Source organism: Notamacropus eugenii, chromosome 2 (assembly GCF_028372415.1).
Source record: "Notamacropus eugenii isolate mMacEug1 chromosome 2, mMacEug1.pri_v2, whole genome shotgun sequence".
Lineage (NCBI taxonomy): Eukaryota > Metazoa > Chordata > Mammalia > Diprotodontia > Macropodidae > Notamacropus > Notamacropus eugenii.
Window position 1 is genome coordinate 233,758,683 of NC_092873.1, and position 27,845 is coordinate 233,786,527.

The following is a 27,845-nucleotide window of genomic DNA, read 5'->3' on the forward strand; positions in this document are numbered from 1 at the left end:
CAGTCTTTGGAATCAGTTTGACGCCATCCAGCAGATAATCGCACTCAGATCCGTGAACTTGGTCAGACTCTAATTGATGGTGGGATTCTTGATGACATAATCAGTGAGAAGTTAGAGACCTTCAATAGCCGATATGAAGAATTGAGTCACTTGGTAAGAATACATAATACTCGTAAATGATGATGATGATGAATTATTGTTTCACTTTAAAGGAAGAGCAATGAAGGAAAATAAAGTTTTACCATGTAGGCAGTGGTCAGGCTAAAGTCACGCAAAATCATAAAGTAGACCTGACTGGGTTCTTCTTGCATCAATCAAAAGAACTTTGACATTATTTTTATCTTAAACATTCTCTTCATTTGCTTTTGGATATTGTAACAGCAAGCATCCTGACACACATCTAGGATGATCTGCTGGCACATGTTCTTAGATCTGCTTTTCTAAGGAAAGCAATTTAAAATTCTACTTTAATGACATTCACCAAAAGAGAAAATACAAGCAGAGAAGCTTCCACCTGTCTGACCATAAGCAATATGTACATCAGAGATCAACAGACAGATCCAACTGTCTGACCATTAGATACACACATAGTTACTAGAGAGAGAAGTGCCAGCGTCTGGCTTTTCAAAGCTAGGGGGGCTCCTTATCAGTTATCCAGAGTCTCATCTGGCACATGAACCTTCTTTCAAATAGTAAGCCCCAAAAGAAAACCTTACCTCAGAGTATGTATACAATTTTCAGAGCCAGAGGGCATCATGACCTTCACGACCCAGTGCCTCATCAGAAATTAACAAAAACTGTGGACCTTCCTACACAACAAACATCCCCTGATCAAGCTTCCCTGAAGGCTATTACTGGGCAAGGAAGATCTTTAACTCTCATTAACACAGATATAGAATTTTATACCCTTAACTGGACAAAATGCATTTTTCTATTCAGCTATTAAGGTTAAATAGTGTTTGTTCCTAAGAAAAAACAGAGTTCAAATCATCTTGATCAATGATATATCTGAATATATCATTAAGTGCCTTACCTGTCAGCAGTACAGATATATTTCATTATATACTTCTGTGCGTTGTATAGTAACGGGAAAGCTACATTTCACTATTAAGTCGTAGAAGTATTTAAACTTTGACAGCAGATGTTAGTAACGATGTATAAAATGTATTGAAAAAAGCAGAATGTGAATTTCCTTGATCTAAAACAAACACTGAGCAAAACACTATTTTACATGTATAAGCGTTTATAAGATACTGGAATTATATATGCTTACTTGAAACTTACTTACCTGAAAAACTTCATAGAATTATGTGATGTCATTTTTTCCCTATCTTGACCATTTTGCAAACCATAATTTTTACATATGTTTATAAAATTGTTACTTTTGGAAACATGTATCTAAAACCCCAAATAACAATAATGTGCATTAGTGACACCATAGAAATTATCCCTGACCAACGCACCCATTTTTCAGTACAGTTCTAGAAATGTTAGCAATAACAGTAAGACAAGAGAAAGAAATTAAATTCATAAAATGAGGCAAAGAAGAGACATGACTATTCTTAGTTGTCAGCGATGTGATCATTTATTTATAATATTCCAGGGAATTAGCAAAGAAACTAATTGAAGCACTGAGTACCTTCAATGAATTTCCAGACTTCACTTTAAAACCACAATCAACAGTATATCTGTACAATTAAAAAAAAAAGTCTGAAGGACCAAACAGAAAGTAAATTTCAAAATAACTACGAAATGTATAAAATATTTTGGAGTTATTCTGTCAAAGCACAGCTAATATTTGTGTAGCTTGGAATAAAAATGTTTCTTCAAGAAACAAAAGATAATATAATTGGAGCAGTCACTGCTCATTGTTCGGTCATACTAACATAATAAAGGTGATAATATTACCAGAGTTCATTTGATGATTTGATCATTAAGAATGAGCAATGGGGTACTTTATCAAATCTAATTGAAGTTGTAACAGTTCACTTGGGAGAACAGATGACCAAAGATATCAAGGTAAATAGTGCAAAAAATTGAGTGGGAGAGAATAGCACTTCTTATTATGTTATTCTATTATATATACATGTATATGTATATATAAAATATATATATTACATTATAAAGCAGCTGTCAGTGAAATCATATTTTACTGTTCAAAAAATAGAAAAAGGGTATCAATGCAGTTGACTTGACAAGGTCTAATCAGAAATACTGGGAGCTCACTTACTTATGTATGGAAAAGGTGAAAGCATAAGGAGAGGAACCTTCATGTGTTACTGGGAAAATTGGAAAGCAGTTTGGTAGAAATTAGGCTTAGACAATATCTTGTACAATAATGCAGAATAATATCCAAATAGATACATGACCTGAATATGAAAGATAATACCAATGGAATGTTGCAAAATTAGGAGATCTTATATACCTTTCATAGCTACAGTTGGTAGATGAATTCTTAACATAAGGAATAGATGAAACTGACCTGATAAAATGAATAATTTTGATTATGTGAAATAAAAAAGCTTTTGCACAAACAAATTTAATGCATACAGTTTAAGAATTGGAAGCAGTCAACTGGGAACTTTTTTTTCAATCAAATCTCTCTGATAAGGGTAGATATCCAAGACATATCATGAATAGAAATATGTAAGACCAAAAGCCATCTGCTAATAGTGAAAAAAATAATAATTTTTAAGAAAAATTTTAACTATTAATAACTAATATTGTAAACTTTTAAGAACTATATCAAAGAATGTTCCATTATCGAATAATTTAAAAAAATGAAAGTCAAGGTAACTCTGAAATTTCATATCACACAGTACCTGAAAAAATTGGCCAATGGTAACTCATATTTTTCCTGCCTTTCATTCATAAAAATGACTTCCCAAAGTCATTCTGTTTTCCTTAACAGAGCCAGAATTTGAAGCCAGTTATTTTGTCTCTGTGTTTTGCGATCTTTATTCTTATACTTTGCTGTTATTTAATGTTGTTTATAGAAGAAATCTAATGTTGTGAGGGGTAGTCTTTTATGCTTTGCTAAGAGAAAAGTACAAGTATCTTTTTTTTGTTACAACTCAATAGCATCTTTTCAATGAATGTTCTTGGATGTTAATTACTTCTCTAAATCAAGTCATAGCTCTCTAAGCGGTGATGCTTTGGCATCTCTTTCTTCTTTTTGTGACCTAGAATGTGTGGATGCTCTTGTATTCTGATAGTTATACCTAACTGAGTGTCTGCTGAGTTTCTTAATACTTTTTCTCCTCTATAGGCAGAATTCAGACAAATTTCTTTGGAAAAGCAACTACAGACCATGAGGGAAACTGACCACATGTTGCAGGTCTTGCAGGAAAGCCTAACTGAGCTGGAGAAACAACTCACCACCTACTTGACAGATAGAATAGGTGCCTTCCAGGTTCCACAGGAGGCTCAGGAAATTCCTCAGTTATGTAAAGTTTCTTAGCTTTCAAATATTGGTACAACGAATGGTTCCTATCAGTTGCTGGAGACAACATGTTTGATGCAGATGCAGCAATTTCATAATGCAGATCTTCTATTTTTATTACACCTTGTCAGGTCCAAGAGGCTTTATACACACCATGTGGGCAGCTCTTTAGAGCTTGTTTGAACTTCTCCTCCTATTAAGAACATATGGGAAATAATAATTATAATCACTCCCATTTATAGGGCACTTTAAGGTTCACAAAACAAAAATAAGGAATGTGGAGTTTTCAGCTATAAGAGATTTTCCGATCATTTCGTCCGTCTTCCTCATTTTAGAGATGAGAATACTGAAGACCAAAGAAAGGTGTAATACTTTCCTTCAGGTAGCATGTGCCAGACTTGAGATTTCAAGTCAAACTGAAATGACTAAAACTATTGAAGGGAGATGAGACTCTCAACTATACAAATTATTGGCTCTCTCCTCCTACACCACCCCTACCACCACACCATCACGCAAATCTTTTCTTAGGATTGTTACAAGACAAAAAACATAAATGAGATTCAGATTCCTATTCTGTGCACAATGTTTGTAGATGTGACCAAGGCCTTTGACACTCACAAATTAGGGAAAATTATGTCAAAATTGGATTGCCCAGAGAAGTTCATCAGTATTGTATGCCAGCGTCACGATGGCAAGTTTGCCCAGGTTGTGGATAGTGGACAATGCTCTTGTGCCTCCCCAGTCATCAATGGAGTGAAACAGGGCTGTGTGCTTGCTCGCATGCTTGTTAGCATGATGTTTTCAGCCATGTTATCAGATACTTTCAGTGAGGATAAACACAGTCTCAAGGGCAACTACCGTACTGATGGTAAGTTCGTCCGTTTGAAAAGGCTACAAAGCTATGACCAAAGTGGAGGGAGTGTTGGTGCACGATTTTCTGTTTGCAGATGATTGTGTACTCAATGCAACCTCTGAAGCTGAAATGTAACAAAGTATGGATCAATTCACTGCTGACTGTGCTAAATGTAGCCTAATAATTAACAGCAAGAAAATACAGGTGCTCCCTCAGCCACCATCCATATGTAGAACTATCGGTTGCAACAAATGGAGAAGTTTTGAACTCTGTGGAAAAGTTCACTTACAATTGGTAGTGTATTTTCCAGGGATGTACACATTGACAATGAGGTCGATGCACGCATTGCCAGAGCTAGCTCAGTGTTTGGGAGGCTCCAAAGAAAAGTTTGGGAGAGAAGAGGTATTAGACTGACTACCAAACTGAAGGTCTACAGATCCATTGTGCTGACCTCATTGTTGTATGCCTGTGAAATATGGACAGTCTACGAGTGCCATGCCAGGAAACTGAATTGCTTCCATTTGAACTGTCTTGGGAGGATTCTGAGGATCACCTGGCAGGATAAGCTACCAGACTCTGAGGTCCTTGCTTGAGCGGAACTGCCAAGCATTCATACTACATTTCAGAGAGCACAATTCCAATGGGCTAAGCACATTGTTCAAATGCAAAGTGTGTGTGTGTTCATCCTTTGTTGACGAAGAAGACCATGCTATCAGAGAAATAATGACATGACTTGCACTTAGTTTTGAGGGAGGACTGTGCAGGTCACCAGCCTCACTTCTCCTCCAGAATCATCTGAATCCAGTGAGGAGATATTCATCAGGATGACTGGAGATGACCCAGGATGAGGCAAATGGGGTTAGGTGACTTGTCCAAGGTCACACAGCTGGTGAATGTCAAAAGTTGGAGGTGAGATTTGAACTCAAGTCCTCCTGACTCCTGTTCTGCTGGCTCTATCCACTGCACTGTACGCTTGCCAAAAACTGTTTCATGGAGAAATCACATGGCATAGGCGATCACATGGTGGTCAGAAGCAGCAATGCAAGGAAACTCTCAAGGTCTCTCTCAAGAACTTTGGAATTGGTTGTGTGACATGGGAGACACTGGCACAGGACCGCTCAGCATGGTGTGCCCACATCAGAAAGGGTGCTATACTCTATGAGCAAAGCAGAATCAAGACAGCACAAAGTAAATGTGGGATGCGCACATTTGGAGTATCCACCCCCAATGTTCATATGACTATCTGTGCTCAATCTGTGGTAGAGCATTCCAAGCTCATATTGGTCTGATCAGCCACAGTCGGACACACAGAAATGTCATTTTGTCATGGTAATGTCATTTTGGTCCTCTTCGAGAACGAAGGACAACAACCAGTTTGGTGATAATCAAGTAATTCTTGAAATGTTGGGGACTGGAAACTTAGAAAGAACCTTATAGATGTAAGACAAAGAAACCTTTTGTAGTGTCAATAATTGCCTCCAGATTTGTTTTGGAAACTAGCATCTCTTTAATATGGGAGTTTTATTAGATTGGCTGCTTTCAAGATTATTAACAGGACAGAAAGTAGAAACAAGATAAGGCCTTAAGTATTCAAAAATATTGTTAAAGAATGGCTTTAGGTTTGGTTAAACTTGCCCTGTTTTGGTTTTTTTTCTGTGTCTTCCCCATACATTGTTTGCTTTTGAAGTTGTACCAATTTAACCAAGACGAGCTTACTGTTCCATTTATTCAAGTGGCCACTTCTCTGATCAACTGCTTGAAAAGCTTCAGAGGCAGGGAAGTAACACTTTCCTGACTGAACTGGGGGAAGACGTCTCTAATGAAATAGTGAGAAAAGAAAATTAACATATGCCCAATCTATAAGGCCCTGGTCTTTATTGGATTTAGGCAAGTAAAGTAAAAATTCTTCATACACTTGAAGGAATGATTGAGACAACTGAATGAAGGGGAAAAGAGAAAGAGAAAAACACCTCATTTCTCATCCCATCTTCTTAAACAAGATTGGCTTAGATCATAGTGCACTAGCTAATTTTAAGACAACCTTAATCTTCTCTTATTGCATGTGGCACAATCCCAAATTCAATTGGCTCTGCAGAGTGGTACAATACAGTGTAATGTTGTATGGAGAAAGTATATCCATTCTTTGTTGCAGGGTATTTAATCAGGCTGATCTGCGACTATTCAGTAACCCATTTTAAATACAGTTGAGAAGAAAACCGGACTCAAATGATTCATGCTGAGACACTTTATGACGTCCTACTATTTTTCTTCTGTAATAAAATCATAGTTCATATTTCCATAGCCCTTTGAAGTTTACAATGTACTTTTATCACCATCAGCCTGCGAGATAAGTCATGTAATTATTACCTATTTCCAGATGAGGAAATTCAAGTCTAAGCCTGAAAGGTCTAAGAGATCTGCATAAAGGAAGGGAAATCCAAGTTTCCTTATTGCACATAAGACATTCTACATTTTGCATGTCTGTAAAGGAGACATTCAACTTTTCTTGGCTTTAATTAATTGCTATTCCTTTATCACCTCTCAAATATGTGCCAGGCACTGGGGATTCAAGGACAAAATTTAAACAGTCTCTGTCCTGGCAGAAATCAGAATTTTTAAGAATGCAAAATATTTCTAAAATATAGACAAGGTAATGGGTTTGGGGAGAAAACATAAATAGCTGGGGCGTGGGATAAGGGCAGAGAATCTAGTAGGACTTCTTGTGGAAAATGGCACTTGAGCTGAGATTTGAAGAAAGCAAGAAATTCTAAGAAGTAGAGATGAGAAAGGAATGCATGCTAAGCATGCTAAGGGATGGAGTCAGGAGATAGAGGGCTAATAAGAGTAAAAGAGAGGAAACTAATTGAGAAAGCTATGTGAGGGCAGACAGGCCCTGGGGCCTGGGGACAGGATTACTGGCCTCAGGCAAGTGGCTTCTGGGCTAGCCCTCAGGTCCTTCTCTCTAGCCAGGCTTGGCAAATCAAGGTGGCCTTGATGATGTTTCCAACACGACTTTGGATGAAAACTTCAAACCTGTGTCTCTGGGAGCCTATCAGGTTTACAGCACCCACTGGTCTGAAGTACCACATGTGAAACCTAGACCAAAGGACTCCTTCCTTTCTCTCTCTCTTCTTCAGACCTCTTGGCTATTTCTGAAAAACTGGCCATTCCAACACTAGAGCACTACTGCCACTTCCGGTGGGGAATGGCAGGAGGAGATAGTCCAATCGGGAAGAAATGATGAAGAAAATTAATGCATAATGAGGTTAGAAAGGAATGTTGGGGGCAGGTTGTGAAGGGTTGGCAAAGTGAAACAAAGGAGATCTGACCCTAGAAAGTCACTGGCCTGTCTGCTAAATAAGGGAGGAAAATTATGAGGGGATAGGATGTGATGAGGAGATACTTGGGGTGGGAAGCTGGTTGAAGAGGCAACAGTCCAGGTAAAAGGAGATGATAGCCAGAAACAGGTCATGTAAGTAAAGAGATGGGGAAAAAATAAAAGATACTGTTAAAACAGATTTGGCAACAAACAATTTATGTGTTGTATGGGGTATAAGAGAAGATAAGGATAGACCGACATTGGGAAGCTGAATTGTCTGGATAAATTATGGTGTTATCAACATGAAAAGGAAAATTCAGAAGATGAGTTGGGGGGTAGGAGGAAAGATAATGAGTTCTGATTAGGAAATGTGGAGATCTGGACAAGGAAGAATTTATGACCAAACAAGAGACAGGGAGCATTATGGGATGCAGAATGGATAATTTTGACTACACTTAATTAAAAAGTTTTTGCACAGACAAATCCAATGCAGTCAAGATTAGAAGGAAAGTAGAAAGCTGAGAAATTTTTTTCTTTTGGAGAAAGTTTCTCTGATAAAGTTCTAATTTCTCAAACATGTAGAGAACTGAGTCAATTTTTTTAAAGGTTACAAGTCATTCCCTAATTGATAAGTGGTCAAAGGATAGGAACAAGCAGTTTTCAGAAAATCAAAGCTATAGCCATACGAAAAAAATGCTCTGTCTCTATAGATTAGAGAAATGTGAATTAAAACATCTCTGAGATAATACCTCATATCTACCTATCAGATTGGCTAATATGACAGAAAAGGAAAATGCTAAGTGTTGGAAGGGACATTGAAAGATTAGGACACAACAAATTGTGGTATATGATTGGATGGAATACTAGTATGCTCTAAGAAATGATCAGCAGGATGAATCCAGAAAAATCTGTACAGACTTACATGAACTGATGCAAAGTGAAGTGAGTCTAATATTGGACACGGATCCAACAATACAGTGTGCTGATCAACTGTAAATGACTTAGCTGTTCTCAGCAATGCAATGAGCCAAGACAATTCTGAAGGACTCATGATGAAAAATGCTATGCGTCTTCAGAAAAAGGAACTGACAGAAGCTAAATGCAGATTGAAACATACTATTTTTCACTTATTTTATTGGCACGTGTGTTGCTTTTTGTCTGTATTTTCTTGTACAACATGACAAGTATGGAAATATGCTTTGCATGATTACACATATGTAACATATATCAGACTGCTTACTCTCAGGAAGGGAGAGAAGGAAAGAATTTGGAACTCAAACTTTTGAAAACCGAATGCTAAAGATAAAGAAAATTATCTTTAGATGCAACTGAAGAAAAAATAAAATATTATTAAGACTAGGACTTGAAAAAAAAAGGAAATGAGGGGTTCAAGATGCCTTCAGGACATCTAATTGAAATGTTCAATGGGCAGCTGGCAACACAAGACAGGAAAAAGACATTGTTTCCATCTAGTCTTGTTCCTTAGGTCCTTTCCATGGGAGCCGACCAGGTCATCAAGCTGGGGCAGCATTGAGAGAGAAGGCCCACAATATAGCCAGGGGGTAAAATCACCGTTAGGTACTGCGATATGGAGGATAAACAGCAAAGGGAATTAACTCAGAGGTAGGGGAGGTAGGTAGAAAGTCAGAGAGAAGAAAGTACAAAGAAGGAGAGGTTAGCCAACGGTTTCAAATGTTGAGACAGGTCAAAAAAGTACAAGTTTAAGAAATTTAGCAATAAACAGAGTATTGGTAACTCTGGAGTAAACAGTTTCTGTTGAATTACGAGGCTGAAAGACAAATGGGAAAAAAAGAAAAAGATTAACAAGAGGTCCCTGCTTTTGGAGGGGTGGATGTGAGCAGAGATTCCAACGTTTAGGTTCTCAGGTATCTCCTATCCAGGGATGGGGAATCTAACCCTCGAGGCTACATGTGGCCTTCTAGGTCCTTGGTTGCTGCCTTTCTTTTATTAAGGCGATTTGTTCTGTGAAGTTTGGATTCAGTCACAGGGCAACACTTGAGGGCCTAGAGGGCCACATGTGGCCTGGAGACCACAGGTTCCCCACCCTTGGATAGAATACTATTCCAAAACACACTCTGCTAGCTGATATCCAAGGTCCCTCTTGTTCATTGCTTCTACATAGCAATTCAAAACATATGGGCAGAAGAAAACACAATGAAGTTGGTCTCCCCTCTAGATTCCTTAAATCCTATAGTTTATATTCTTCTTTGCTTTCTCTTCCCCCAAAATCCAGTAACACTGATTTCTGTTCTCTTACATTCTAAACAAAGAGGCAAGGCAGGATATACTAGTATGTACACTGGTATGTCATTCTGTACTGAAACACAGGTATATACTATAAGACAGGGTATCTCCACTCAATGTGGTTTTTCCTAGGTTTCTTTGCATCAGAACCACCTAAGAAAAATAAATTGCCTCAGAACACATTACGTTGAAGAAAGATACTATTCATAGCAAAGTATTTTGTTAACTAATTGACCAGAGAAAGACAAAACTCTAAATAAATCAGTAGAATAAGAATAAGGGTATTTTTTATCTTCATTTATTTTTGCCTTTGTATTCTCTAACCTGGTAACTGGTGCACAGTGGGCATTTCATATACATTTATGGAACGAAATGGAAAATTGGCTGCATCTATGAAGCCAAAAGAAAGTAAAACTCAAGTACATGAAAGAAAACTTCTGCAAATATGTAATAATGTTAGAACAAAATAAAATTTAGTTATTTAAAACTGAAATAGTCTCAGAGAAAAATGTGATTCAGAACTGTAGAGAATGTTTGATCAAAGGTGGATAGAAAAGTATAAGCATTTCATTGTTCAAAGAAACTTAGGTGAATCTGAATTCACCCTTACTACTACTTCCTAATATTGAGAAAGAATGGACTTTTCTAATGAGCTAACACTAATATTGCAACACAACACATAATTACCAAAGTTTAGAGCTTCTTTTACCTTTTCAAAAACCTGCATAATAACAGTGTTAGACTTACAGAGGGGATAGGGGAAGGAAACTGAGTATTTTAACTACTGTTAAAATACTGTCCAAAGCAAAATTAAATGTTAAACCATGTATTTGCATGTTCACATAATTATTTCAATTCTTTGATGATCTATGATCTCACTGACTTATATACTTTCTCTAAAAACTGCTAATCACAAGCTGTTCAAAAGCCTTCTTATCCTACATAATTCTTGTCAATGGAGTTCCATATTAACAGGGCCCTGGCCAATAAAGTCCTAATCTCAGAGTATCTATGTTGTCTTCTGCCTGGTGGCAACCCATGTGGAAGACACTTAGGATTCTACTTTGGGAAATCATGATGCTTGAAGTGATTAGAAAAGCCCTGTTCCTTAATGTGGAGCCTGCACATCCTATAACTGGTTTCGATGTGCTAACCAGAGACAGACTACTGATTACCTGATGAGTGAAGAAAGGTACATTGAGAAGATACTAGAGCAGGCCAAAACAAGTCTCTTGCCCTTCCCCTTCTACCATCTGCTGGCTATGTATGGGCACGGAATCATACTGTCTCCCCTCCTGGAGCCAAGAACACCATCCTTTGCTTTTGCCTACTCATATACCCCAGAAATTCAAACAATTAACATATCATAATTGTCCACAATTATATATTGACAATAGATCATAAGTATGTGGCATAGTAATATGTAATATAATGTACATTTTATTATATATTATTGTATTACTTAAAGCAAATCATAATCATCTGCAAAAGTTTTAAAAAAACATCACCTATGTATATTCATTATTCACTTTCCTATTCAAAACATGAAAAGTTACCAGTCAGGGTATACAAGTACCCTCAAGTGAGATCTTTTGTGTTATGATGCATATTGTGTTCAAAGAGAACTGAACTGAAGTTTGAGAATGCCTTGTATCACTTCAAAAATCTTATACCTTAGATGACATCTAGTAAGATTTGGGGTGATGACCACCAAAGAATATCACAAAGGCCAAGGGATGCAACTATGTATAGTTTTGTGGTTGGTTTATAGAGAAAAAAAGATAGTGTTTCTAAACAGGTGTGGTTTGCAAAGTAACATCAGTTCTGCAATCTCAGTAGAGAAAAATATTGACCAGTTTCCAATTTTCCCCAAGTGTTTAAAAATATCTGGGCATGTGTTTGTTTTCATTTGTACTGCTTCATTTGCAGGAGAGTGAAGTGCAATAAAACAAGGCAGGCATGTATAGTTTTTACTGCATAAAAGTGAGCATACACAGATATTTGGGATATTTGGCCCAGTGGAAGTCAAAGCCTCGCCCTTTAGGTAAGAAATCAAACCCCATTGCTCTGAAGTTCCAATAACCACCTAGACAAGTGGGCCCACCATAGAGGATAAGGTTCTTGGTTACTTCTTCCACTAAGACCACTCTGCTCTGAGTTCAGTTGGATACAAAGTGTCAGATGGAGAATCTCTCCATTGGGTGCCTGCAAGTCATAGGGCACCGAAGATATCACAGATGAAGCTCCCACAGTGGAGTGTTCCCTCTCAATTTCAAACCTAAATGCTAGGGTCAAATTGAAGAGATCCCCAGAAGGAGGATTAAAAAGTATACCCAGGGATGCCAAACGAAATGAAGAAAAAGAATAGCTCAATGAAATCAAATACCGCGATCAGGGAAACACTTTGTTAAGGTCACCTTTCTGTGGACACGGGAGGAAGAAAGTAGCATTCAGCTGGGCTGAAGGCTGATCCAGCCCTGCCAAGGCAGAGTTTCTGAAAGTGCACAAACTTCCGGTTTTTGCAATGCAATCTACAAAGCCAGTATAGACCCACTAATGATACCATTTCTTCTACAACAGGCAACTTTTCATTTCCTCAATAGAATTCCCTTGACTGGAAATGCCCTTCTCCTTAGGTCATCTATCATACCAACGTCATTTATAACAAAGAAAAGGTAATCACAGAAATATTATATCAAGATAATGAAAAGAAGTGTTGGTTTGATGGGGGGGGAGGGGAGCAAGGGAGGCATTTTCACAGCTTGCTTCTAGACCTCTTTTATAATCACCAATATTTACAATATTTAGGAAATATGTCAGTATGACAATTAGCTTTGATACAGGTTTAGAAAATCATTAACTTGGGAATTACACAACATTCTGAAGGTCACAAAATACATCTGGCTCACTGGGAATACATCAGAAGCATATATACAAATGAGAAGATGTGGTTGTCAATCGAAATTTAGTTATACTAAACTAGAAAAAATTGTGTGGGCCTGGAGTTATCTTTAAACTAAATATAATTGAGAGGACTAAAACAGAGATGAGACAATTACCATTCACTGAACAAAGCTACATATTAAATCTAAGACAAACACAAAATATCATCGGTCATTAGGTCATAATATAATAGTAATTTCAATCCTCTCCACAGGTCTCTGACTCTACCTCCACAAACACTGTTGACCTCATTTAAGGGATGATAGTGAAATGACCTGCCCATTATGAACTGGTATCAAACCAAATTCTATCTAATTTCAAGGTCCACAGTTCCTTTTCCTACTCTGTACTACATTGCCCCAACATCCCCTTTCATTTTCTCTTAGATAATTGACAATTTACCTAAAAATTCCTCGCCTTTAAAAAAAAGCATGAAAGTGAAGAATATGATGAAAATTATATAAAACCTAAAATGAGGCTTGTGACAGTAAAGTTTTTTGGATTCCAAGAACATCAAAAATGGTAGGAGAAATAATAGCCCTTTTTTGCAAGATTTTGATCTATGATTCACTCACAGTCATGCATATCACCTCATAACATTTGTTACCTAAAGAAATGAAAGGCATACATTTAGTCTTTTTCATGAAAATTCTAAAACTTTGTACAAAGAGAGGTGATGGCCATTATCCAGAAACACCAGTCAGGCGAGGGAGCTATAGAGGGAAATTTATAGAAATAACAGGCATTCCTCAACTGTTATATGGTCAAAGGATATTAGCATGCAGTTTTCAGGAAAAGTAATCAGTTCTCTATAGTCATATAAAAAAATGCTCCAAAGCACTAGTGATGAGAGAAATGAAAATTAAAATAACTCTGACCTACTACCTCACACCTGTCAGATTGCCTAATGTGACAGAAAAGGAAAATGACAAATGTCAGAGGGGATGTGAGAAAAGTCAAACTAGTAATGTACAATCAGTGAAGTTGTATATTGATTCAACCATTCTGGAAAATAATTTAGAACTATCCCCAAAGGGCTATAAAACCATGCATACCCTTTGACCAAGCAAAATGCCACTACTAGGTCTATATCCCGAAAAGATTTTTTAAAAAAGGAAAAAGACCTATGCATACAAAAATATAGCAGTTCTTTTAGTGGTGGCAAAAAATTGGAAATTGAAGAGATGGCCATCGATTAGGGAATGACTGAACAAGTTGTTATTGATGAACAGAATGCTCTCAGAAAAGCATGGAAAGATTTACACGAACTGATGCAAAGTGAAAAGAGCAGGACCAGGAGAACATTTTACACAGTAACAGCAATATTTTATGGTGAACTACTATGAATAACTTTAGCTTTCTCTGCAATACAATGATCCAAGACAATTCTGTAAGGCTTATGATGAAAGATGTTGGTCCATCTCCAAAGAACTAGTACAGCCTGAATGCAGATCAAAGATACAACAGATGTATGTTTGACATAGAGTAAAACATACATAGCTTTTTAAATGGTCGCCCAAAAAGGTATCATCGTACCTATCCATCCATGTGGACATCTAAGGTTAATGATTGAGGGTAAGTGGGGGCTAGGGGGAGAAAAAAGAGTTAAAAACCTTCCCCATCCATTAATAGGCCTCTGACAACACCTTTTTTTAATTTCTAATGAGATACTGGGTCATGACAGTCATGCCCTCAAGCTCTGAAAAGTATATATATACTCTGAGGTGAGGTTTTACTTTGGACTAATTTTTTGGAAGAAGGTTTCTATATGCCAGATGAGACTCTGGGCAGCCATTTTAAGAAGCCCCCCTGCTTTGAAAACCCAGATGTGTTGGGGCTTCTCTCTCTGGTAATGATATATGTCTTCTCTATGTTCAGACAGTTGGAAGCCCTGTCTGTTGGTCTTTCTGGTTGTAATTTGTTTTTATTTTCTCTGAAGTTCAGGGTGCTGACTTTTTCCCCTGAACTAAGTGAATGACATATGTGCTTGATTAAAGTAGATTGCTGACCCCTCAAAAGTTGCTTTTCTTTTAGAAAAGTCGATCAAAGAAGCTGTCTATGCCAGGGTCCTTACTGATACCGAACATGACAAAGCACTCTATGATTCAAGGGCAATCTAAATGTTACCATCACATAAGATGAGAAACAAAAAGGCATTTGATCACCTAAAGTACTTGGTGTTATAGGAAACACCCTATGTACCTTGTTTGGAAAGAGAAGAATTCATTATCAATGGTGAGATTTTTAAATGATCTTATTGATCAATAGTGAACTAATTGTGTGATACTCTAAAATCCTAATTTCCTTGGTGAAAACAATAGTACCTTGGAAAAAGATTGCTCAACCTATTTGTATTGGAAAAATAAAATAGATGGGGGAAAATAAAACATATTTCCTAAAATATGGCTTACATTTGATCTGGCAGTCCTTTGCCCAGCTATTAATAGACAGACTTATCTTGGATAAGTGATACAGACAGACAAGGACTTATTGAGGAGATGATCATTATGATCCCAAATATTTTACTCTTCTCTAACACATATTTTTCCAACAGACTAGATCATAGCATGGGCAAGTGAAGTAGCTAGCACAAGAAATGACAAGGATAGCTCAAGTAATATCCTGGGGTCTCCTGCTAGATAGTAATGACGACCACAAACATCCTTGAGCACGCTGGGCTAACACCCAACATATGGAAGAATATATGGAGAAAAGTGGATCAGTATTACCATGTACGAAGAACCACGGAAAGGGGATGACCAGAAACAATATAGAAAATTAATGAAATCGTAGATCCACCAAAGTGGCTGCACCAAAGAAATCATGGTTAGGAAACCAGAAGCAAAGGTAACTACAGTATATCACACTGAGCTTGTGTCTACACACAAACTAATTTCACCATGGGGGAGTTTTTCCTTTGTTTTTCCCTTTTGGTAGAGAAAAAGGTAGCTAAATTGGTTGATCATTTTTCAAAGTCACACCAGACTGGGTTTTCTTTCCTCTTGCAGGCTTTCTGAGCAACACATTCTGGGATGAATTTAAAAAAGAGAGGCCTAAATTCCTAACAATTAAACAGAGAGTGACTTGATCACAGAGTTGCCATTCAAGCTGGAAGAGTGGAGATATAGACATTGATTCATTTATACAGGTATGAAAAAGGGAGAAAGGTATTGAAATTGGTGAACAAACATATTAGGACCAATAAAATTCAAATGGAGGATTTTACAGCACAACTTGAAAATGCCAACTTGAAAATGATTTACATAAACTGGCACACATCTATGACATTTTCCATTCTGTAATCACAGCCATCACAACGTATTATGTTCAACCATATTGAAGGAGTCTTTTCGTTACTCCTTACTCCAATAATACTTCTACCTGATCCTGATTATATCTTGTATGTTATCTTTCCCTATTAGAGTATGAATGCCTTGATGCTAGAGTTTGTTTTTGCATTTCTTTTTATCTCCAGTGCTTACCACAGTGCCTGCCACGTAGTACACATTAATAAATGATAGTTGAGTGATGGACTGACTTCAATCACCCATCTGAAATGCATCTGATATCAATCTCTCTACCCCCAGATACTACTGACCATGATGATAATATTCTGCCACAGTCCTGGATGATGTGCTTGTGAACCTGAGGTCTTAAAAGTTGTCAATTAAGAACAAGCTCTGGAAAGTCCAGCCAAAGGAAAAAAAAAAAGATGTGGAACATAGGCTAGAGAATAGACTCTGTCTTATGCCTGACAACCAACTGACTTCAAGTTCAAGGGCTTGTTACCAGAAGGTTAGCCATAAAATGATCAATTTGTCTTGGCCACCATAGTACCTTCTGAAATTCCTTTACCAAACCTAGCAAGACTTCAATCTATGCTGGTAAACAGACTACCAATTTAGATAAAATTACAGATCTTATTAGGGGAGAAAGGCAAGAGGAGAAATGTTAGTAAGAGAAATACTAATAATATTCTCTACACCACCAGATCTCTATAATTTCCCCACTTTAGGAAACTCCTTGGCTTGTAACACCGCCCCCCCGCCTTGATGCACCTGTGGATCTATTATCTTCTCAGGTTACGAAGCTCCTTGGTATATGAACTTCCTTCATTAATACAGGTCAACATGACATCTGTAATTTAAAAGTCTTAAGAGAATTGTCCGTGGCAAGAAAAGTGAAGGGACATATACAGAACGACTCAGCACAATAATATGTTTTAGAGGAATCGGATGAATCCAGGCTATCCTGACTCCAAGGCCAGGCTACCTAGCCTACTAATGAGACTACTATCCAGTTCAAAAGATTCCACTGAGATTTGGATGTCAGTACTGGCCTTTGCTTTAAAACTAATATTCACTATTATTAAGCAGTTTCCAACCTTACTTACAATGCAAATTTTAAGAACAGACTAGATTTTGGTAAATCTATTTGCAACTCTAAATTGTGATCCAAGTACACTTGGATTTAAAATGTTAAAATCTTGCTGAGCCATTTTCAGTGCTGCACCTCTTTTCTCACAATACCACATTAACAAAGAAATTTTTCTCAAAATTCCTATTTTCATATATCTTATACTGACCTGATGCAAGGCAATTTGGCTTTTAAATGACTCCATCTTTCATTCATAACATTGATTTTATGTTGGAGGGTGGCTGCTGCATTGGAATTTCCAAGGGCCTTGATCATATTTTCCTGTTGTTTTTCAACGATATTTTTCCAAATATCGCTGTGTGGGTTGATTTCTGCCTGTATGTCCCATTAAAATAAGAAGAGAAAAATGCAAATGTTAAGTAATAGTAATTTATTATTCTGCTAGATAAAGACAATAGTTTTTACGATCATCAATTACCATGATGTTTGGACTTAACCAGCGACTTTGATCTTCCTCATAACAAAGCCAATCTTCTTCAAACAGTCGAATGTTTTCAAACATAAACAAGGGATTTCTTCAAAGCCTACAACTTCTGAATTCCAGTCCAGTCCCACGCAACAAACGTTTATTAAGTACTCATGATATGCAAGGTACTGAGAGAAACTGTTTGAATCAATCCCAAGAAGTTGGCAATCTACTTTGGGGCTATAACCACACATCTAACAAACCGAGGAAGGCACCAGTAACTAGGGTAGTGGGAGGGTACGAGAGAAGCAATGACTGGCCACTGGAATTCAATTCAGTTCAGGTTAACCTAGCATTTAATTTCTCTCTGAAATTGTTTTCATTTGCATAAAAGAAAAATGTCTGAGGGTTCCATCTCTGCTGAAGTATATATATTCTAAATGTATACATAAAAATTGCTGATTTCCCTTCAAATGAAAATATGAGCTACTGCTTCCTTTGGGAACTTAAAAGTGATGTGTACACTAAGAAAGATGTGTGAGCTCAGGTCAGTCACAGCTTTTTTGTCCTTAGTTTGTTCATCCGTAAAATGACCAAGTTGTACTAATGTTCTAATATTCTTGGTGTCCATAAGAACATGAATTCATGATATTTATCCGTTTGATACATGAAGACTGATAACAAATGGAATTCAATTAAACTCTATTATAGATGACAAAATACAAAAAAATATTCCTATGCTGTAGAATTGTTTTCTGTCACCACTATCAAACATCTTTCAGAGGAGTAGCGATCACTAAGCAACTATTCAGGCAAGCAACTCTCAGCCATCTAATTGTACCCCACTGACATCATACAGATTTCAGGGTTGTCAATGTCGAAAATAAATTTGCTCAGTTCAACAAAATGAATGTTATGCATCCATCTCCCACTAGGTCGTTTTAATTTACAATATTCATGCCAGTTTCCTTTTTAGTTTCTTGGTTCCTTAAACCAGAGCTTTGATAGCATTGCCTTATGTTGACACCTGCTGGAAAATATTGGGACTGTAAATTTCTTATTCTGTTAGCTGCATCAGCAGTAATTGAGCAGTGGTACAAAAAGTACACGGCAGGATCAATTCCTGCACAAAGTGACATAAATACCATTTTCAGACTGAGATAGCACATGTTGTAAATACAGGAAACTCTCAAGAAATCTGCCCAAAGAGTAACCCTCCCCTAAATGGCTGTTCTGTTCTAACGAAATCCCAGTGACAGGTCAAGGTAAACAAAATTCTATCGTAATTTGGGGTATCCTTTATTTGGGATGTTATTAGCCAAACTGATTAAAGCATTCCTCTTCCTTTACTGATATTGCAGCTGACCATGTTTGGCTGTGGTAACTTTCGTGGCTGTACCTAGTGGAGTCATTTGGCTGTCTGAGAAGGGAGACAAATGATCGATTGTGCAAGTCTGTACAAATGTATCAGTGAAGTGACCCAGCTCCAAACAAAAAAAGGATGCTTTATGTATTCATGCTTGTAATTTCTTTCACAAAAAAAGCATGAGTGAATGAGCTTTTCTTCTCTATTAACAACACTGTCTTATTTGCGTGAAAAAATGCTTTGAGCAGATCAGATTTATTCTCTGACATGCACTGAAACACACCACACTGAATCAAACATTGGAAATGAAAGATACAGATTATCTCAGCTGACATTGTTATTAAATCCTATCTATGAAGCCTCGCTTAGCTAATCAAGTGAGTAAGAAATATTTCTGAAGGTTCTTGCAAAGAATGCCTCAGTACTTCAGTCAATCATAACCTGCTATACATCTCCCAAGGAAAACTTTCTATATGGAAAAACTGCTTTAGCCAAAGTCCAAAGAAAATAAAGGAATCGAAAGACAATACTTTGGTTGTCCACCTCGCTCTCCAGCACCATAGAAACTTGCCATGCAAATAAAGTTCAATATTTTTTATATTCTATATTAGCCACATTAGGAAAAAATGAAAAGCCCCAAGTTTCATTCTGCTCACAGGTGTGTCTGACAAGGGATTGAATCCAAGTTTTTGAGAATATCATGTTTGAAAGGAACTTTTGGAAAACGGGTTTGACACTAATATTAAAATGGAATTCTGCAGCAAGTCATTGGAAAAAGTTATAGGAATAAGACTTATCTCTAAATTATAAATAATAGCTTCTCCACAAATAACACTGACAGTGCTAACTTCAAAAGAGAGGCTGATGTACAAACTCATGGACGATTTAGGGAGTGACAAACTGAAATTCGAAACTTTTAAATCACTTCCCTTTTCCTGCTCAGTTTTTCTTACAAGATAACACTTGTTTTACTCTAAGTTCTTCCCACTCTATGGAAGTGCCCAAACTTGCAGAGAGGACCACCCGTGAAAGCAGAGAGAAAAAGAGAGAGATCGGGGCCAGAGATGGAACTGGAAAACCCTTGAGATCCTCTTCTAACACTTCAATATTATGATATCTAATATAATTACTGACAAAGGAGTCTTCCTAAATAAAAAAAAAAGGAACCGTTCTAAAATGGAGGCAACAAGCTCTAAAGAGACCAATTTTCCATGGTTCTCGAAATGCGCTTCTGATTTTAGAAACAGAAAAAATTAATGAGATGACAGAATGAAAGATGTGTTGGGAGGGGGACTGGTTTTATAGAAATAGGGTAAAATAATATTTTATACGATCTACTTTTAATTTTTCTGACACTTACATCAGTAAAATGCTTACACTAGTAAGATGATGCTTTTCAGAAGAATGAAAAAGTATTTTTTAAAATACCGACTAATTACATTCTCTGCAAACACTTCAGTAGAATATCATAAACAAGACAACCTTTCGTCTATTAGAAAAGACAGCATTCATTGAAGCTGTAATACTATTTACAATTCTTAGCCCAAATGTAACTACACAAACAATTCAGCCAAATAAATTGTGTAACGTGGCATTCTGCAAAGTACCTCAATGCCATCACTCTCAGGACAGTTTTTAAAGCTTGAAAAAGAGGTCAGATAATCAATCTCCTGAGACGTTCATTTTCAGGGTACAATTACCTTACAGAGCTTCTGGTACCGAGGAGAAGAAACTGCCATCCTCTGTAAACGATGCAACAAAACCACAACTTTCTGAAGAGATGTTCTCACCACAGCCATCATTGTAAGTTTGCCACACTTCTGAAGACACCTCAGAATTTGCATGATAAATTAAGAGCAATGCTCATTTCCTCCTGGTCACTGGACAAGGATTTGCCAATCTTCTGAGCATGCTCGTTTCCAGGAATACATTGGAGAGGTACAAGCTGTAGCTTCCCAAGGAGAAGGATTATACACCTTCACGTTCTTCTCAATCTAAAAAGCACACGTAGACGCCCAACAGAAAGCCCCTGACAGATGCTCCCCCCCAAGCCAGTGTTTGCTCGGCTCAGCACAGGTGTTGAGCCAAGTGCTGTCTGTTGCCGTAGAGGAGCGCAGTTGGTAGCCAAGAAGGACATTAAGTGAAACATGAATGCTGCTGAGACAAAGCAGAAGCCCCTTGGGAAGACAGCTCCAACAGATAATAATAGTTCATCCCTCGGAGCTGGTTTATATTAGGAGATAGAAAGGCATTCACTCCCTCACTCCGGAGAAGGATGTGTTCACTCCCAGACTAAATGCAGCTCTGGCAGAGCACTGTTGAGTGAGTGAATAATAGGCTCTGTTATAAATCTTCAGAGAAGAACAGAGGGATACCTGGCTCTAATGGTATCAAGCCATACGTTAAGGGCTAATCAATCACACGAGGACAGGACTCAAAACTAGATTATCTAAGAAAAAAAAAAACCTAACCAAATGAACGAAAGAATAACTGCAGAGGTGCAAATGTTTTTGCTTAACACTGAAGCAGATCTGCCCAAAGAGCTATCCAAAACACACATTTCCATACCTGGAAGTAAAGCCATTACTAAACAGAATATGTCAGGGCTTACCTAATTAAGAAGTAACATTAATAAAAGACTATTTTATGGGTCATTCCAGAATATTAGGATTCCCTTTTCAAAAGGTTGCTTTATGTTCTCAAGTTTACTTTAAAAAAGAATAAGATGCGTGGGCACAAAAAGAAGGCAGACTATATGATTAGACCTTGTGGGACCTTCTAAACCATCTTAGGGTCACTGTCACAAGTGAAAACTGAAGCAAGTAAGTTGAGATTTAATTCCCATTTTGAAGAGGAGGAAAATAACAGAGTGATTAAATGCTTTGGTCAAAGATCACAGCCAGAAATAGAAGCCAGATGTTTCTCATTATCACTATCTTGCTCAAACTAATAACCTATGTAATATTACAGTTTCATCATACGGTGCAATTGTCATATTATTCCTTTATAAAGTAAATCAGAAAAGGTATCCTGCAAGAAGGCTTAGTCTTCCTGTGCAGTAAAGGGCACACAAACAACCTCATCTTCATAAATCTTAAAACATTTTTACCTATTTCCTCAGGTCTTTTCTGTATTTACTTCAATATCGCTTCAAATACCTAACAGTGTTTCTCTAATACAGTGTTTTTTTCTGCTCAGTTACCACCCAGTGGTGTACCCTTCATTTCTTTTCTGCATTCCTCTACTAGAACACATCCTGAGCCTATGGCGCCTCCCTCTGTTTGGAATGAATATGCCAAGGTATTGATTATAGAACTGCCAGGATGGAATGTCAATTACGCAGCTAAAGACCAAATGATGGGAGAGTGCACACTGGAGAATCATTAGGTGAAGATACTTTAACAAAGTTACTTACTCTCCTCAAAGTACAGGGCACACAGTAGACACTCAAGAAATGCTTGCTAATGAGTTTAGTAAAATCAAAGCCTCTCCCCCTTAGATTTCAGTCACCAAAAAAAGAAAATCAATTGAACACCAAAACTAAAAATATGCCATCAAGAACCGAGCAGGATTTTATTGGTGGTAATGAAGGATAAAAAATGTCAAAGATAACTTTATCAACAAGATAGTTTGGATATTAATATTAAAAATTAAATAGCAGAAAACTGGTGATTGACATATTTAATGATGGATATTATTATATCAATACATTGCTACGTGTATACAGTATCTATAAAAATTATAATACAGAAAAACTGCAGTTGTTTACCTTGCCTGTGGGGCAGGCTAGATGACATGGTGGAAAGAGCCCTAGGCCTGGAGTCAGGAAAACCTAAGTGCAAATCCAGCCTCAGACACTTGCCAGCTGTGTGACCCTATGCAAGTCATGTTCATCCTGTTTACCTTAGTTTCCTCATCTGTAAAATAAGCTGTGGAAGGAAATGGAAAACCAGCAACAAAATGCCAAATGGGGTCACAAAAAGTCAGACACTAAACAACTGAACAAGGAAAACATCTTGTCTGTGGCATGACCTTACCAATCAGGCAATCAATGTCATGTTTTGGTTCTACAAGCCAAGGTAACATTGACATTCACTGAACAAAACAATTAGTGTCAAAGAAGGACTGAAATAGGCAGAACTTCATAAAACATGCTTTACAAGTGGAATTATCCATGAAATCACAACCAGCATGTCTGCACTATTTCTCACTTTGTTTTTCAGTCAATTTTAGTCGTGTCTGACTTTTTGTGACCTTATGTAGCATTTCCATGGCAAAGAAAATGGAGTGATTTGCTATTTCCTTCTCCAGATCATTGGACAGATGAGGAAACTGAGGCAAACAGGGTTGAGTGACTTGGCCAGATTTGAACTCAGGAAGATGAGTCTTCCAAATGCGAGGCCCAGTGCTCTATCCACTGCACCACCCAACTGCCTTCCTCTTCCCATTTGAACAGCTTACTTTCTTCACCTACTCAAATCGTATACTATCCTTGAGTCCTACCTCTCATCCCAGCTCCCACAAGAAGCCACAAGTTAGGGAACTAACCACATCAGTCCATGTTCTCTACCTATTTGGCCTTTGGCTGAACTGTGGTCACATGGACTCTTATCGATCGTGTAGATTCTCATTATGGTAAGGTTACATTATTTAACTTTCAGGAATATTTTCTTGTCCAGTATTTTTCAGTTTCTGGTGGGGGAGAAGAAAAAAAGCACTGACCCAGGAATCAGGAGAGTTAGGTTCTAGTCCAGCTCTCCTACTCATTTGCTTTGAATATTGGGCAGAAATGGCTCTCTGGGCTTCAACTTCTTATAACATAATAAATGAAGAGATTGGACTAGATATCTCACTGAGGTTCTCAGATTGAATGACTAATATTTTCTAAACTATTCATACAACTCTGCATCCTTCAATATTTAACATTCTACAAAGAAAGGAAGCAGAAATTGAAGAATTTACCACAGTAATATAAAGGAATAGAATTCAGAAAGACCACAACTCTGACCAAAGCAGGGTACAATCATGGTTTTGGAAGACATGTAGGAAAATGGATGAACATTTTGCACCTCTTTGAAAGAGGCAATGGACCACAGGTGCAGAATGAGACATTCATTTGGGGACATGATTTAGAATCACAATCACAATTCATTTGTATTACTTAACTGTATTTAGTTTTCATAAAGAAGTCTTCTATGAACAAAACGTGAGAGAAACTAGAAAGTTAGAACATTTTAAAATATCTGTCAATAAAATATTTAAAAAGCAAAACATATTATGAGCACAAGGGCTCAACAAATATTCTTTATTAACTGATTAGTTTGAGAAATACTAAGAATTTTTTTAGTGAGGAACATGGCAATGTTTTAAAATATTAGGCGAAATAGCCTACTAAAAAGTTGGTTTCGAATTTGTGTACACTTTATTCAGTTCCTATTTCTTTACCCACCTATTCCTAACTACTAAATATTAAAGTCAAACATATATTCATTTGAAGAGCACATGCTTCTGCTACCATTCTACCACTAAGAGAATTGATTACTTGAGTTAGAAGCAACTTGAGACAGCCCTGGAGTGGGTCAATGAAATAAATGCTGCTCAAGATAATACTTTTCCATTAAAAACATGGGATACAGAAAAATGTAGCATCCTTCCAGAACTCAAACTAACAATAGCACACCTTACCTCCATTTCCTCCAAGATTCATCTGAACACAGGGAAAATGTCTACTTGCTCTTCTCACGGTTCTATCATGGCTACGTATCAGGCCATCCCTAAGACCTGACACATTCTAAGCTGTGTACAAGGAATGTCGTCAGCTTTGGCTCGTTCCCCTTTCACAAAATAACCTGGGTTCCCTTACACCTTCATTTAAACTGTGTACATAGAATCAAACTCCAACAATTGCTTTTATGTTAAGTTTGCTTTCAATTTACTTCCCTTTAAAGCTAAGGTTTTAGTTTGGGGGAGAAGTTTGGTTAATCTAATTTTTCTTTTAAATTAACAAATACTTGAAATTGAGGGTTTGAGAGGCTTCCCTTAAAGGGAAATAAATGGATTATTTGGCTTTTGTAGGTTATTAACACATATGGAAACAAAATATTTCTCAAATTTTATGTGTAATGAGAATTGCTTTGTTTTGCTTGCAGTCTAAAATGTATATTGTAGCTCATTTTCTGAAAAAATCCTCACATTAGCGTGTTAGTCCTCCATTTTTTCTCACTTCTCTTCTCATTTCTCCCTACATAATAAAGACTCTTCTTTAAATATTTTGAATGACTATGTGTCATCGTAAGAAAATGTTCCCTAATGTAATAACATAAGGAGGAATGGTTAAACTCTTTAGATAGGAAACATTAACAGTTCCTTACATTCTTCTTAAAGACTTGTTTGGTTTTATCCATAAATTATTACTATTTCTAATATATTCTTCCAAATCTCTCTTTAGACATGAATATAAGAATATATTTTAAGTACTAATCAATATTATACAGGCTAATCTGCTACAAATTTTAAAGTCTTTCAAATTACATAAATACAAGGATATACTCAGTACAGTAAAAACAATAAGGGCATGCTGCCTGAACATCGATGATAAAGTATAAATTGTGCATCTAAATATTAAAATGACAAACTGTATAAGAGATACTTTGAAACAGTATCAAACCGTCAAATCTCCTCTCCTTTACATTGCACATACATGCAAAAATTAACAACGACATGGTGTGAAACTAATGATCTTCTGGGGAAAAGGGGATAAAGTGGTGGTGTTAATACACACACACACACATAAATGCCTTGAGCAGTCTATACTGGACCTACATGGCCACACATATAACCATTGGTTTATAAATATACCACCAAATTGATTTTAAAAAGAAATGGGGAAAAATTGTTTTCATATAAAAGCAATCTGGACAACTACTTGGGGCTGTGTCAAGTTAACTGGACTGTCTTTACACTGTCACAAAGAGCCAACAATGTAACATATCATGGCCTCCGACACTAAGATGGCCTATCTGATAAATAAAAATAGTTAAGAGTCCTTTGAAGATGCTCTAGGAGAGCCACTTCCCAAGAGAGAAGTAGTCAAAGGATACAAAGAGTTTGAAAAGGAAGAAATGAAAACCAAACTATCAACAAATATCAAAAATGTTTTAATTCACTAAGAGAGAGAAATTGTAAAATTAAACAACTTTGAAGTTTCATCTCATATATTTTTTTAAAAAACTGTCGAAGATGATAAAAGATGAAAATACTGAATGCTGGAGAAACTGTGGGAACACAAGTGCATGAATAACACTGTTTACTGTGCTGAATATTGATCCAACTGCCCAAAAAAGCAATAGGAAATTAGCTTACAAAACTAAATTGCCCCTAAGCTTTACACAGGAATATCACATAAATCCCAAGAATGTCACAGACAAAGGGGGAAGTCTTCTATAAGCCAAAATATTCCAATTAGTAATTTGAGGGTAAGCAAATGACCAGAAACAAAAGAGATTTCCATTTATTGGGAAATAGCTGAACAAAAAATGAAATACAAATGGAATGGAATGTTATTGTACCATAAGAAAAAGAGATGAAGGTAAAGGTTTTCAAACCATGATTAAAAAAAAAGGGCCTAGACATCATCTTTCAAGAAATTATCAAGGAAATCTGCCCTGATATTCTAGAACCAGAGAGTAAAACAGAAATGGAAAGAATCCATCAATCACCTCCTGAAAGAGATCCCCAAAAGACAACTCCTAGGAATATTGTAACCAAATTTCAGAGTTCCCACTTCAAAGAGAAAACATTACAAGCAGCCAGAAAGAAATCATTCAAGTATCATGGAAACACAATCAGGATAGCACAGGATTTAGCAGCTTCTAAACTAAGGGATTGAAGGGTTTGGAATATGATATTCTAGAGGTCAAAGAAGCTAGGATTAAAACCAAGAATCACCTACCCAGCAAAACTGAATAGAATATTTCAGTGGAAATAAATGAAACTTCCAAGCATTCTTGTTGAAAAGACCAGAGTTGAATACAAAATCTGACTTTGAAATACAAGAATCAAGAGAAACATGAAAAGGTAAACAGGAAAGAGAAGCCATTAATTCAACTCATTAAAGTTGAACTGTTTACATTCCTACATGGAAAAATGACATTTGTAACTCATGAGATCTTTCTAAGTATTAGGGTAGTTGGAGGAAATACACACACACCCAAATACATTTGTATACACACACATATATGCATGTGTGTAAGTATATGTGTATGTTCTCTGAAGACATTCTGAAGTCTAAATAAATTAAACAGTAGAAGAAAAAACTTTAGGTCAAATGAGGATAACCACAAAAGGGATGCATGTAGCAGTTATGAAACTAGAAAAATACATCCATCTGGAATAAGCATCTTGATTACCACATTAACAAAATCAGGCCTCAATTTTAAGTGCCCCTAGGCTCATAACAAGGACAAGATTCACCCCTTTCCCTACTGGTCCTTCTACCTCCTAACAAGAACAATAACATTGACAAGAACCAGGAGAACACTGTACACAGTCATAGCAACACAGTGCAAAGATCAGCTTTGATAGACTTAGCTCTTCTCAGCAATGCAATGATCCTTAGATCTCCACATGACTCATGATGCAAAATGATATCCACTCCCAGGGAAAGAACTATGAAGTCTGAACACAGATCAAAGCATACCATATTTTTTTTTTCCTTTCTCATGGTTTTCACCTTTTGTACTAATTCTTCTTTCACAACATGACTAACATGGAAATATGTTTAATATGATTGTGCATACAGCCTATCAGATTGCT

The 27,845-nt window shown here is 36.9% G+C and overlaps 1 protein-coding gene across 1 annotated transcript in view; it reads right to left on the bottom strand.

The window, feature by feature from the left end:
* Positions 1-1,557: 1,557 nt before the first annotated feature.
* The window catches only part of LOC140526932 (utrophin-like), a 74,257-nt gene continuing 47,969 nt past the window's right edge, over positions 1,558-27,845 (bottom strand). Inside the window, exons 14-15 of the mRNA XM_072643561.1 lie at positions 17,408-17,574; positions 1,558-3,635 (exon numbers count right to left, since the gene is read on the bottom strand). Coding sequence (XP_072499662.1) covers positions 3,611-3,635; positions 17,408-17,574 — 192 coding nt within the window. The 3' untranslated portion in view covers positions 1,558-3,610. The remainder of the gene's footprint in view (positions 3,636-17,407; positions 17,575-27,845) is intronic.